This window comes from Engystomops pustulosus, chromosome 7, assembly GCF_040894005.1.
Source record: "Engystomops pustulosus chromosome 7, aEngPut4.maternal, whole genome shotgun sequence".
NCBI lineage: Eukaryota > Metazoa > Chordata > Amphibia > Anura > Leptodactylidae > Engystomops > Engystomops pustulosus.
In genome coordinates this window covers 41,680-56,457 of record NC_092417.1, presented here as the reverse complement: position 1 = coordinate 56,457, position 14,778 = coordinate 41,680, and the positions used below count along the sequence as shown (strand labels likewise).

Here is a 14,778-nt window from a genome sequence, read left to right as displayed (position 1 = left end):
TCAGACATGTGTGGTGGAAGCCTTAGACATGCGCAGTGGAAGCCTCAGACATGCGCGGTGGAAGTCTCAGACAAGCGCGGTGGAAGCCTCAGACAAGCGCGGTGGAAGCCTCAGACAAGAACGGTGGAAGCCTCAGACATGTGCGGTGGAAGCCTCAGACATGCGCGGTGGAAGCCTCAGACATGCACGGTGGAAGCCTCAGACAAGCACGGTGGAAGCCTCAGACAAGCACGGTGGAAGCCTCAGACAAGCACGGTGGAAGCCTCAGACAAGCACGGTGGAAGCCTCAGACATGTGCGGTGAAAGACTAAGACATGCGAGGTGGAAGCCTCAGACATGCGCGGTGGAAGCCTCAGACATGCGAAGTGGAAGCCTCAGACATGTGTGGTGGAAGCCTCAGACATGCGCGGTGGAAGCCTCAGACATGTGTGGTGGAAGCCTCAGACATGCGCGGTGGAAGCCTCAGACATGCACGGTGGAAGCCTCAGACATGCGCGGTGGAAGTCTCAGACAAGCACGGTGGAAGCCTCAGACAAGCACGGTGGAAGCCTCAGACATGCGCGGTGGAAGCCTCAGACATGCGCGGTGGAAGCTTAGACATGCACGGTGGAAGCCTCAGACATGCGCGGTGGAAGTCTCAGACATGCGCGGTGGAAGTCTTAGACATGTGTGGTGGAAGCCTCAGACATGCGCGGTGGAAGCCTCAGACATGCGCGGTGGAAGCCTCAGACATGCGCGTTGGAAGCCTCAGACATGTGCGGTGGAAGCCTCAGACATGTGCGGTGAAAGCCTCAGACATGCGAGGTGGGAGCCTCAGACAATCGCAGGGGAAGCCTCAGAGAATCACAGTGAAAGCCTCAGACATGCGCGGTGGAAGCCTCAGACAATCACAGTGGAAGCCTCAGACATGCGTGGTGGAAGCCTCAGACATGCGCGGCCAAAGCCTCAGCCATGCGCGGTGGAAGCCTCAGACATACGCGGTGGAAGCCTCAAACAGGCGCGGTGGAAGCCTCAAACAGTGCGGTGGAAGCCTCAGACATGCGCGGTGCAAGCCTCAGACATGCGCGGTGGAAGCCTCATACTTGTGCGGTGGAAGCCTCAGACATGTGCGGTGGAAGCCTCAGACATGTGTGGTGGAAGCCTTAGACATGCGCAGTGGAAGCCTCAGACATGCGCGGTGGAAGTCTCAGACAAGCGCGGTGGAAGCCTCAGACAAGCACGGTGGAAGCCTCAGACATGTGCGGTGGAAGCCTCAGACATGCGCGGTGGAAGCCTCAGACATGCGCGGTGGAAGTCTCAGACAAGCGCGGTGGAAGTCTCAGACAAGCGCGGTGGAAGCCTCAGACAAGCACGGTGGAAGCCTCAGACATGTGCGGTGGAAGCCTCAGACATGCGCGGTGGAAGCCTCAAACATGCGCGGTGGAAGCCTCAGACATGCACGGTGGAAGCCTCAGACAAGCACGGTGGAAGCCTCAGACAAGCACGGTGGAAGCCTCAGACATGTGCGGTGAAAGCCTAAGACATGCGAGGTGGAAGCCTCAGACATGCAGGGTGGAAGCCTCAGACATGCGCGGTGGAAGTCTCAGACATGCGCGGTGGAAGCCTCAGACATGTGTGGTGGAAGCCTCAGACATGCGCGGTGGAAGCCTCAGACATGCGCAGTGAAAGCCTCAGGAATGCGAAGTGGAAGCCTCAGACATGTGTGGTGGAAGCCTCAAACATGCGCGGTGGAAGCCTCAGACATGCGCGGTGGAAGTCTCAGACAAGCACGGTGGAAGCCTCAGACAAGCACGGTGGAAGCCTCAGACATGTGCGGTGAAAGCCTAAGACATGCGAGGTGGAAGCCTCAGACATGCGCGGTGGAAGCCTCAGACATGCGAAGTGGAAGCCTCAGACATGTGCGGTGAAAGCCTCAGACATGCGAGGTGGGAGCCTCAGAGAATCGCAGGGGAAGCCTCAGAGAATCACAGTGAAAGCCTCAGACATGCACGGTGGAAGCCTCAGACATGTGCGGTGAAAGCCTAAGACATGCGAGGTGGAAGCCTCAGACATGCGCGGTGGAAGCCTCAGACATGCGAAGTGGAAGCCTCAGACATGTGCGGTGAAAGCCTAAGACATGCGAGGTGGGAGCCTCAGAGAATCGCAGGGGAAGCCTCAGAGAATCACAGTGAAAGCCTCAGACATGCACGGTGGAAGCCTCAGACAATCACAGTGGAAGCCTCAGACATACGCGGTGGAAGCCTCAAACAGGCGCGGTGGAAGCCTCAAACAGTGCGGTGGAAGCCTCAGACATGCGCGGTGGAAGCCTCAGACATGCGCGGTGGAAGCCTCATACTTGTGCGGTGGAAGCCTCAGACATGTGTGGTGGAAGCCTTAGACATGCGCAGTGGAAGCCTCAGACATGCGCGGTGGAAGTCTCAGACAAGCGCGGTGGAAGCCTCAGACAAGCGCGGTGGAAGCCTCAGACAAGCACGGTGGAAGCCTCAGACATGTGCGGTGGAAGCCTCAGACATGCGCGGTGGAAGCCTCAGACATGCGCGTTGGAAGCCTCAGACATGCACGGTGGAAGCCTCAGACATGCGCGGTTGAAGTCTCAGACATGTGCGGTGAAAGCCTAAGACATGCGAGGTGGAAGCCTCAGACATGCGCGGTGGAAGCCTCAGACATGCGAAGTGGAAGCCTCAGACATGTGCGGTGAAAGCCTCAGACATGCGAGGTGGGAGCCTCAGAGAATCGCAGGGGAAGCCTCAGAGAATCACAGTGAAAGCCTCAGACATGCGCGGTGGAAGCCTCAGACAATCACAGTGGAAGCCTCAGACATGCGTGGTGGAAGCCTCAGACATGCGCGGCCAAAGCCTCAGCCATGCGCGGTGGAAGCCTCAGACATGTGCGGTGAAAGCCTAAAACATGCAAGGTGGAAGCCTCAGACATGCGCGGTGGAAGCCTCAGACATGCGAAGTGGAAGCCTCAGACATGTGCGGTGAAAGCCTCAGACATGCGAGGTGGGAGCCTCAGAGAATAGCAGGGGAAGCCTCAGAGAATCACAGTGAAAGCCTCAGACATGCGCGGTGGAAGCCTCAGACAATCACAGTGGAAGCCTCAGACATGCGTGGTGGAAGCCTCAGACATGCGCGGCCAAAGCCTCAGCCATGCGCGGTGGAAGCCTCAGACATACGCGGTGGAAGCCTCAAACAGGCGCGGTGGAAGCCTCAAACAGTGCGGTGGAAGCCTCAGACATGCGCGGTGGAAGCCTCAGACATGCGCGGTGGAAGCCTCATACTTGTGCGGTGGAAGCCTCAGACATGTGTGGTGGAAGCCTTAGACATGCGCAGTGGAAGCCTCAGACATGCGCGGTGGAAGTCTCAGACAAGCGCGGTGGAAGCCTCAGACAAGCGCGGTGGAAGCCTCAGACAAGCACGATGGAAGCCTCAGACATGTGTGGTGGAAGCCTCAGACATGCGCGGTGGAAGCCTCAGACATGTGTGGTGGAAGCCTCAGACATGCGCGGTGGAAGCCTCAGACATGTGTGGTGGAAGCCTCAGACATGCGCGGTGGAAGCCTCAGACATGTGTGGTGGAAGCCTCAGACATGCGCGGTGGAAGCCTCAGACATGCACGCTGGAAGCCTCAGACATGCGCGGTGGAAGTCTCAGACAAGCGCGGTGGAAGCCTCAGACAAGCACAGTGGAAGCCTCAGACATGCGCGGTGGAAGCCTCAGACATGCGCGGTGGAAGCTTAGACATGCACGGTGGAAGCCTCAGACAAGCACAGTGGAAGCCTCAGACATGCGCGGTGGAAGCCTCAGACATGCGAAGTGGAAGCCTCAGACATGTGCGGTGGAAGCCTCAGACATGCGCGGTGGAAGCCTCAGACATGCGTGGTGGAAGCCTCAGACATGCGCGGTGGAAGCCTCAGACATGTGCGGTGGAAGCCTCAGACAAGCGCGGTGGAAGCCTCAGACATGCGCGGTGGAAGCCTCAGACATGCGCGGTGGAAGCCTCAGACATGCACGGTGGAAGCCTCAGGCATGCGCGGTGGAAGTCTCAGACAAGCACGGTGGAAGCCTCAGACAAGCACGGTGGAAGCCTCAGACATGTGCGGTGAAAGCCTCAGACAAGCACGGTGGAAGCCTCAGACAAGCACGGTGGAAGCCTCAGACATGTGCGGTGAAAGCCTCAGACATGCGCAGTGAAAGCCTCAGACATGCGAGGTGGAAGCCTCAGACATGCGCGGTGGAAGCCTCAGACATGCGCGGTGGAAGCCTCAGACATGCGCGGTGGAAGCCTCAGACATGCGCGGTGGAAGCCTCAGACATGCGCGGTGGAAGTCTCAGACAAGCGCGGTGGAAGCCTCAGACAAGCACGGTGGAAGCCTCAGACATGCGCGGTGGAAGCCTCAGACATGCGCGGTGGAAGCTTAGACATGCACGGTGGAAGCCTCAGACATGCGCGGTGGAAGTCTCAGACATGCGCGGTGGAAGCCTCAGACATGTGTGGTGGAAGCCTCAGACATGCGCGGTGGAAGCCTCAGACATGTGCGGTGAAAGCCTCAGACATGCGCGGTGGAAGACTCAGACATGCGAAGTGGAAGCCTCAGACATGTGTGGTGGAAGCCTCAGACATGCGAAGTGGAAGCCTCAGACATGTGTGGTGGAAGCCTCAGACATGCGCAGTGGAAGCCTCAGACATGCGCGGTGGAAGCCTCAGACATGCGCGGTGGAAGCCTCAGACATGCGCGGTGGAAGTCTCAGACATGCGCGGTGGAATTACACTGACAGATTAAAAAATTTGGGATTAATCAGTTTAGAAAAAAGACGACTGAGGGGAGACCTCATTACAATGTACAAATACCTGAACGGACAGTACAAGGATCTCTTCAAAGATCTTTTTATACCTAGGCCTGTGACCAGGACAAGGGGGCATCCTCTACGCCTAGAGGTGAAGGAGGTTCTACCATCACCATAGACAGGGGGCATCCTCTACACCTAGGGGAGAGGAGGTTCTACCATCGCCATAGACAGGGGGCATCCTCTACACCTAGAGGAGAGGAGGTTCTACCATCACCATAGACAGGGGGCATCCTCTACGCCTAGAGGAGAGGCGATTCTACCATCACCATAGACAGGGGGCATCCTCTACGCCTAGAGGAGAGGCGATTCTACCATCAACATAGACAGGAGGCATCCTCTACACCTAGAGGAGAGGAGGTTCTACCATCACCATAGACAGGGGACATCCTCTACACCTAGAGGAGAGGCAGTTCTACCATCACCATAGACGGGGGGCATCCTCTACACCTAGAGGAGAGGAGGGTCTATCATCACCATAGACAGGAGGCATCCTCTACACCTAGAGGAGAGGAGGTTCTACCATCACCATAGACAGGAGCATCCTCTACACCTAGAGGAGAGGAGGTTCTACCATCACCATAGACAGGGGGCATCCTCTACACCTAGAGGAGAGGAGGTTCTACCATCACCATAGACAGGGGACATCCTCTACACCTAGAGGAGAGGCGATTTTACCATCATCATAGACAAAGGTACTTTACTGTAAGAGCAGTGAGACTGTGGAACTCTCTGCCGCAGGAGGTTGTTATGGCCGACTCTATGTACATGTTCAAGAGAGGCCTGGATGCCTTTCTGGAGAGCAAAAATATCACAGGTCATGGGGATAAAACATTTATTTAATTCTTAAAGGTTGGACTTGATGGACTTGCGTTTCCTTCCAGCCTTATATACTACGATACTATGATACTATGATACTATGGAAGCCTCAGACATGCGAGGTGGAAGCCTCAGACATGCGCGGTGGAAGCCTCAGACATGCGAGGTGGAAGCCTCAGACATGCGCGGTGGAAGCCTCAGACATGCGCGGTGGAAGCCTCGGACATGCGCAGTGGAAGCCTCAGACATGTGCGGTGAAAGCCTCAGACATGCGCGGTGAAAGCCTCAGACATGCGAGGTGGAAGCCTCAGACATGCGCGGTGGAAGCCTCGGACATGCGCAGTGGAAGCCTCAGACATGCGAGGTGGAAGCCTCAGACATGCGCGGTGGAAGCCTCAGACATGCGAGGTGGAAGCCTCAGACATGCGCGGTGGAAGCCTCAGACATGCGCGGTGGAAGCTTCAGACATGCACGGTGAAAGCCTCAGACAAGCACGGTGGAAGCCTCAGACATGCGCGGTGGAAGCCTCAGACATGCGCGGGGAAAGCCTCAGACATGCGCGGTGGAAGCCTCAGACATGCGCGGTGGAAGCCACAGACATGCGCGGTGGAAGCCTCAGACATGCGCGGTGCAATCACAGATGAGCTTATACCGAAACTTCTCATAACATTATTTCACCAGCTCACAAATACATAAAATCTTTACTTACCTACTTAACCTGCTTCACATAAATACAAAACACCAACATTACAAGAACATGAGAACGTGACATAATTCATTAGACCGAGCGGCTGCAGCTCTTCCATGTTACACCTCGCGCTGTAACAACTTCACCCAGGTAAAGGCACAGCATGCGCAGCCCTCGGTGATCTGCCCGTTAGTGTGTTTGGTGCGGCTTCCGAATATTCATGGAATGACATTGGATTATGGACTAGAGATGAGCACAAGGAGATCGATGCCGCTTATTCACACCACATGGTAACGTTTTTGCACGGTAATTTTGTATAAATAATTTTTTTAAGTGGCGGCTTGATGCCCATAGTCAGGGGTACTCATTGATTTTTTTTGGATGTATTTGAAGGCACATCTGAATAACACGTCTTTTTGTAACATTAAGGGAATGTTTGTAATATGAGGAAGAGAATTATGAACTTGCACAAGTCTGGTTCATCCTTGGCTGCAGTTTCCAGATACCTGAATGTGCCTCTTTATACATCTTATACATGTGTTTGTGTGTATATATAGATATATGTATATTTTGGTTCCTAATTGACCTAAAATAGGAAAGGTTTATTAAGATTTCATGTTAGACAGTAAGAAAAACATCATATGGGCCACATGTCTCATTAACAGTGAAGTGTGTACTATGTGCGGTGTGTACTATGTGCAGGGTGTGTACTATGTGCAGGGTGTGTACTATGTGCAGGGGGTGTGTACTATGTGCACGGTGTACTTTGTGCAGGGGGGGGGTGTACTATGTGTAGTGTGTACTATGTGCAGGGGGTGTATACTATGTGTAGTGTGTGCTATGTGCAGGGGGTGTATACTATGTGCAGGGGGTGTACTATGTGCAGGGGGTGTGTACTATGTGCACGGTTTGTATTATGTGCAGGGGGTGTACTATGTTCAGGGGGTGTACTATGTGCAGTGTGTACTATGGCCACGGTGTGTACTATGTGCAGGTGGTGTACTATGTGCAGGGGGGTGTGTACTATGTGCAGGGGGTGTGTACTATGTGCAGGGGGTGTACTATGTGCAGGGAGTGTACTATGTGCAGGGGGTGTACTATGTGCAGGGTGTGTACTATGTGCAGGGGGCCGTACTATGTGCAGGGAGTGTACTATGTGCATGGGTCCTGTGTACTATGTGCAGGGTGTGTACTATATGCAGGGGGTGTAGTATGTACAATGTGTGTACTATGTGTAGGGTGTGTACTATGTGCAGGGGGTGTACTATGTGCAGGGTGTGTAGTATGTACAATGTGTGTACTATGTGAAGGGTGTATACTATGTGCAGGGGGTGTACTATGTGCAGGGGGTGTACTATGTGCAGGGTCCTGTGTACTATGTGCAGGGGGTGTACTATGTGCTGGGGGTGTACTATGTGCAGGGGTCCTGTGTACTATGTGCAGGGGGTGTGTACTATGTGCAGGTGGTGTACTATGTGCAGGGGGTGTGTACTATGTGCAGGGGGTGTGTACTATGTGCAGGGGGTGTACTATGTGCAGGGAGTGTACTATGTGCAGAGGGTGTACTATGTGCAGGGTGTGTGCTATGTGCAGGGGGCCGTACTATGTGCAGGGGGGTGTACTATGTGCAGGGAGTGTACTATGTGCATGGGTCCTGTGTACTATGTGCAGGGTGTGTACTATATGCAGGGGGTGTAGTATGTACAATGTGTGTACTATGTGTAGGGTGTGTACTATGTGCAGGGGGTGTACTATGTGCAGGGGGGGGTGTACTATGTGTAGGGTGTGTACTATGTGCAGGGTGTGTACTATGTGCAGGGGGCCGTACTATGTGCAGGGGGGTGTACTATGTGCAGGGAGTGTACTATGTGCATGGGTCCTGTGTACTATGTGCAGGGTGTGTACTATATGCAGGGGGTGTAGTATGTACAATGTGTGTACTATGTGTAGGGTGTGTACTATGTGCAGGTGGTGTACTATGTGCAGGGTGTGTAGTATATACAATGTGTGTACTATGTGAAGGGTGTATACTATGTGCAGTTTGCCTGTGTAATGTGCTGAGGGCACCACTACTTTAGGAGAACAAGATCTTCTCTCTTTCCAGTTGTCACAGCTATGTTTTTTCTTCCCTATACTTTGACCTATTGTGGAGTCTCCTCTGTGTAACACTGAAGATCTTATCCCGTTGTTCTCACAGCCAGTGACGTGGAGCAGAACAGTTTGTCGTTACGCTCTCCCAGAAACCAACTCTCACTCCGAAGAGAAAGTCTTGGATCTCCATCCAAAGAGAATGAGTTTATATTCTTGGATCCTGAGGAACATCCACATTCAATGGACACACATGATGCAGAGTATCGGGAAGAAGGTCAAGCCAAGTCCGAGCCCACAACACCAAAACTAGAAAGATCTCCCATAACAGGGAACCCAACCGGCCGCTCACCCAAATCCACCCAAAACCGGGCAGAGAAGTGTGTGGGAGTCCATATCTCTGGACCATTCTCTGTTACTCTGCCTTTCCATATTACATCAAATTTATCTCGTCTGACCCGAGGCATGGAGTGTCCAGGGCTTAGCGTGATGGCTCCACAAGGAAGCACCAAGAAGTTCTCACTAGCAGAAGCTCTGCCAGCAGAGTCCAATGATACCTGCCAACAGAGACCAAGCCGAGTGATGGAACAAGAGAACCAAAGTCACCAAGGTAAATATCCACCTTGTATCCGGCCAGACACATTTATGTATGATCAGGAATAAATCCTGAACCTCCTTATGTCTTCTTGGATTATCTAAGAGGTCAGGAAGACCCTCAGAACCTCTCATGTCTTCTTGGATTATCTAAGAGATCAGGAAGACTCTCAGAACTTCTCATGTCTTCTTGGATTATCTAAGAAGTCAGGAAGACTCTCAGAACCTCTCATGTCTTCTTGGATTATCTAAGAAGTCAGGAAGACTCTCAGAACCTCTCATGTCTTCTTGGATTATCTAAGAGATCAGGAAGACTCTCAGAACTTCTCATGTCTTCTTGGATTATCTAAGAAGTCAGGAAGACTCTCAGAACCTCTCATGTCTCCTTGGATTATCTAAGAAGTCAGGAAGACTCTGAGAACCACCCTCATGTCTTCTTGGATTATCTAAGAGGTCTGGAAGACCCTCAGAACCTCTCATGTCTTCTCGGATTATCTAAGAAGTCAGGAAGACTCTCAGAACCTCTCATGTCTTCTTGGATTATCTAAGAAGTCAGGAAGACCCTCAGAGCCTCTCATGTCTTCTTGGATTACCTAAGAAGTCAGGAAGACTCTCAGAACCTCTCATGTCTTCTTGGATTATCTAAGAAGTCAGGAAACCTCTGAGAACCACCCTAATGTCTTCTTGGATTATCTAAGAGGTCAGGAAGACCCTCAGAACCACCCTCATGTCTTCCTGGATTATCTAAGAAGTCAGGAAGACTCTCAAAACCTCTCATGTCTTCTTGGATTATCTAAGAAGTCAGGAAGATTCTCAGAACCTCTCATGTCTTCTTGAATTATCTAAGAGGTCAGGAAGACCCTCAGAACCTCTCATGTTTTCTTGGATTATCTAAGAAGTCAAGAAGCCCTTCAGAACCTCTCATGTCTTCTTGGATTATCTAAGAAGTCAGGAAGACTCTGAGAACCACCCTCATGTCTTCTTGGATTATCTAAGAAGTCAGGAAGACCCTCAGAACCACCCTCATGTCTTCTTGGATTATCTAAGAAGTCAGGAAGACTCTCAGAACCTCTCATGTCTTCTTGGATTATCTAAGACGTCAGGAAGACTCTCAGAACCTCTCATGTCTTCTTGGATTATCTAAGAGATCAGGAAGACTCTCAAAACCTCTCATGTTTTCTTGGATTATCTAAGAAGTCAGGAAGACTCTCAGAACTTCTCATGTCTTCTTGGATTATCTAAGAGGTCAGGAAGACTCTCAGAACCTCTCATGTCTTCTTGGATTATCTAAGAAGTCAGGAAGACCCTCAGAACCTCTCATGTCTTCTTGGATTATCTAAGAAGTCAGGAAGACCCTCAGAACCTCTCATGTCTTCTTGGATTATCTAAGAAGTCAGGAAGACTCTCAGAACTTCTCATGTCTTCTTGGATTATCTAAGAAGTCAGGAAGACTCTCAGAACCTCTCATGTCTTCTTGGATTATCTAAGAAGTCAGGAAGACTCTCAGAACCTCTCATGTCTTCTTGGATTATCTAAGATGTCAGGAAGACTCTCAGAACCTCTCATGTCTTCTTGGATTATCTAAGAAGTCAGGAAGACTCTCAGAACCTCTCATGTCTTCTTGGATTATCTAAGAGGTCAGGAAGACCCTCAGAACCTCTCATGTCTTCTTGGATTATCTAAGAAGTCAGGAAGACTCTCAGAACCTCTCATGTCTTCTTGGATTATCTAAGAGGTCAGGAAGACCCTCAGAACCTCTCATGTCTTCTTGGATTATCTAAGAAGTCAGGAAGACTCTCAGAACCTCTCATGTCTTCTTGGATTATCTAAGAAGTCAGGAAGACTCTCAGAACCTCTCATGTCTTCTTGGATTATCTAAGAGGTCAGGAAGACCCTCAGAACCTCTCATGTCTTCTTGGATTATCTAAGAAGTCAGGAAGACTCTCAGAACCTCTCATGTCTTCTTGGATTATCTAAGAAGTCAGAAAGAGTTGGGGCCCATAGCAGCTGCATCTTCAATATATTCAGATATTCAGAACTTCTTGCCCTTTACTTGCCATTTCTATCATTTTTCTAATTTTAGGAGCAGAAGTCACAGCGACAGAGGAGCCAGGAACCGACACTGCCCGGATTTCACTAGAAGTCCAGGACACTTTCTCCTTTCTGGACACCCAGGACACCAGCATTGAGAAAACACCAGAGAACACCCTGGACAGTGAGATGTTGGTGTATGACCTGCACACTGAAAACAAGGCGAGTCCTCCCCACCCTAAACACCAGGCCCCACCTCACCATGGACTTAGTCAATGTTGGGATGAAGGAAGTCACTTCATAGAGGAAGCAGGAGACCAGATCTAATACAGAGTAACAAATGCACACAATGAGGTCCGGACCAGCAGGTTCCCAAAAGACACTGGAGGTCATTTATCATAGTACGATAGCCCCAGCTCTGCAGATACATCATGAGGTCGGCTGCAGTTAGTGGCCTCTGGATGTGCTCCTCGCTGGCTGCACCCATCCTCGAACCGGCTAAGGTGGCCTCAGCAGTGATCACCTGGTCTCTCTGTAACCAATACATGATAAGCTCTTAAGACTTTCCATGAGGTCATCTAATGTTAGTGAGATAATTGTAGAGATGTTTCAGCTCACCCTCATCCTACGCCGGGTCTGATCTCGAATGTCACGATCAAGTAATCAAAGCAAAAGATAAACAAAGTGATCCGGCTCGTTGCTTCCTCTAAAATCCATCTTTTTCTTAATTGGTTGGACATCTTGGACGTAGACTTCATGAGACGCCTGCGTGAACTATAAACACGTAGCCATAATCTCATGAAGTCTATGTCCATGATGGAATTTACAGGAAACAAGCGAGCCGGTCTCCTCAGAACTCACAGTCTACACCACTGCTCTATATGAACCCAGTCTCAAAATCTGCTATTGCTTTTGTATTTCAGATGCAGGAATTTTCTGTAGAACCTCCAGTTGATGACCTGTGTACGGAGGATGAGGCTGGGCAGATGTATTTCATTCCTTCGGGCTTTGTGGATGAGGCTGGACATTGGAGGGAGATGCATGAGAGCCTAGAAGACGTTTATCTGAGCGCTCACGATGACCTCAGTCCAATAAGTCAAGTTCCAGAGATGAACCTGGAGAATGAGGAGCCATCTTCTGAGGAGCAGCAGTGTATTCTACATGAGACGCTTCATACTGATTCAGACCCGATAAAAGGGACCATTGAAGAAGATCACCTCAGATCTGATGCATCCAATCACCAAGAACATTTCCTCACAGACGCAGAAACACAATGTAATGAAATAGACTGCATAGAGGTGGACAATCATCTCAGTCAACAAAGTAACACAGAAGATTGGGAAAACAAAGAGCACGTGGTCTGCACAGAAGGGTCCGATGCTCCTGCGACTGATGATGTAGACAGGGACAAAATCATAGACGATCCTGGATCTAGAGAAGGGAAGACTGTGGACCCTCCTAACTCGGACATCAGATCTGTCCCACCCTCTCCAGAAGAAGTGCAACATGGTGGACTTTACGTAGAAGATGAAGTGGAAACTGTACAAAGTAGAGAAATTGAGGAAAGGATTGTGTCTGATCTTCATAAAAAAGCTGGGAATACAACAGAATGTGGAGAAGAGCAGCTTCATACATGTCACAGACAGGATGAAGACCTTCTAGAGGCTCCAGATTTATCCCAACAACCAATGACTTTTGCCCAAGATATCAACATCCTGCTGTCAGATGCCGCACTAGAGAATGATGACTGTGAAACGGGGGAAGACCCCAATGCAGAAATGTCCGACTCACACAACAGTGGTCATGCCGCAGACCACACAGTCCACTGTCCCTTCAGAAGAGAAAGCAGCTCAGAAACCATTCCTTCTCCAGTCCAAGTGCAGAATTCCTGCACTGATGGAAGATCTGTAGAAGACCTTAGGTTCATCATTGACAATCAGTGCTGTTCTCATGATGACTCTCTGTGTCTGACTATATCATCAGAAGAAGCTACAGGAGATGATCTGCTGTGTGACCAGAGAACCCTGGAGGAGAAGATAAGGGATTCACAAGCGCAAGAAGAAACAGATCACGTCAACTCAAAGGAAGACAATGAAACCTACCAGATCAGGCCGAGCCTGCACCAAATCTCTCAGCCGGCAGCTGAGCCAGACATTCACCCTGACAGAAGTGTGTCTATGAAAATGATGGCCACAGCCAATAAAATCCTGCAAGTAAAATCTGTACCTGTTGTACCACCAAAGCCACAGTTCGCTAAGTTGCATCCAGCGCTAAAGAGCAAGATACATGGAAGCCCCTTGTTGTCAGCAAACAAGGACTCAAAGTCACCAAAGCCAGAGAAGAGCAGTCACATGAAACCACCCGAGACGTCTGACGCTGCTCCAGAGAGACGATCCAGCTGGAGAAACGCCACCAGTATTTCCTTTGACACAGCTATGGCCTTGGCCAAAGAGCGGCAATCTCAGAACCAAGTTAGACGCATGCAGACGTATTGTATAGGAGACTCCTATGAAATTATGGACACGTCAAAGTTAAACATAACTCCTCATGCTCCAAGATTCACAGTGAAGTCTGCCTCTAGCAGAACACATAGACCACATAGCTGTATGTCATGCGGAGAGGGAGAACTACAGGGCTCAAGCATTGTAGGAAGAGAGACCGTCCATGGACTTCACGCAGTTTATAGCCAAGAACCTGACTCCTACACAAAAGAAGTGCCACAAAGTAAGAGACTGAGCATGCCACGGCTGGGCCAACCGTCTGCCATCAATGACCACAGCAAGTGTCACCAGCAGCGCCGGTCATTGCTTTAAGATGCCCCCTTCTTCTCAAGTGCAGTTATTTAGGGTCTGTTTACCCTCTAGACGAGTAAATTGTCCTCATGTAACAAGTATGTATTTTATAAAAGCCTCTGATCAATGTTTTATAAAAGCCAATGGCAGCTGATAACTCAAGGCAAACGACTGTCACCACATCAATATCAAGTGAGCCCACACCTCAACGACAAACGCACCACATGGTCAGAAAGACACACACATCATGTCCTCATTCTAGGATAGAACCCTCCATCAAGGGCTGAAGAAACACATCTCTGATAAAAAATAGTCCTATAGATAAAGGTTATCCCATCACAATGAAGGACGTGCACCCATAACTACACATCATGTCCACATGGCTCACACCTCAGGAATAAAACCCTCCATCGAGGTCTGAACTACCAGTAGATACAGGTTATCCCATCACAATGAAGGGCATGCTCCCATAACTACACATCATGTCCACATGGCTCACACCTCAGGAATAAAACCCTTCATCGAGGTCTGAACTACCAGTAGATACAGGTTATCCCATCACAATGATGGACGTGCTCCCATAACTACACATCATGTCCACATGGCTCACACCTCAGGAATAAAACCCTTCATCGAGGTCTGAACTACCAGTAGATACAGGTTATCCCATCACAATGAAGGACATGCTCCCACAACTACACATCATGTCCACATGGCTCACACCTCAGGAATAAACTTTTCAATCGTGGTCTGAACTACCAGTAGATACAGGTTATCCCATCACAATGAAGGTCGTGCTCCCATAACTACACATCATGTCCACATGGCTCACACCTCAGGAATAAACCCTTCATCGAGGTCTGAACTACCAGTAGATACAGGTTATCCCATCACAATGATGGACGTGCTCCCATAACTAC

The 14,778-nt window shown here is 50.4% G+C and overlaps 1 protein-coding gene across 1 annotated transcript in view; it reads left to right on the top strand.

Annotated features, from left to right (window-relative positions):
* The window catches only part of ARHGAP30 (Rho GTPase activating protein 30), a 72,144-nt gene extending 58,142 nt beyond the window's left edge, over positions 1-14,002 (top strand). The window contains exons 10-12 of the mRNA XM_072114411.1: positions 8,551-9,051; positions 11,119-11,288; positions 11,990-14,002. Of these exons, the coding sequence (XP_071970512.1) occupies positions 8,551-9,051; positions 11,119-11,288; positions 11,990-13,879 (2,561 nt within the window). The 3' untranslated portion in view covers positions 13,880-14,002. The remainder of the gene's footprint in view (positions 1-8,550; positions 9,052-11,118; positions 11,289-11,989) is intronic.
* The last annotated feature ends 776 nt before the right edge of the window (positions 14,003-14,778 follow it).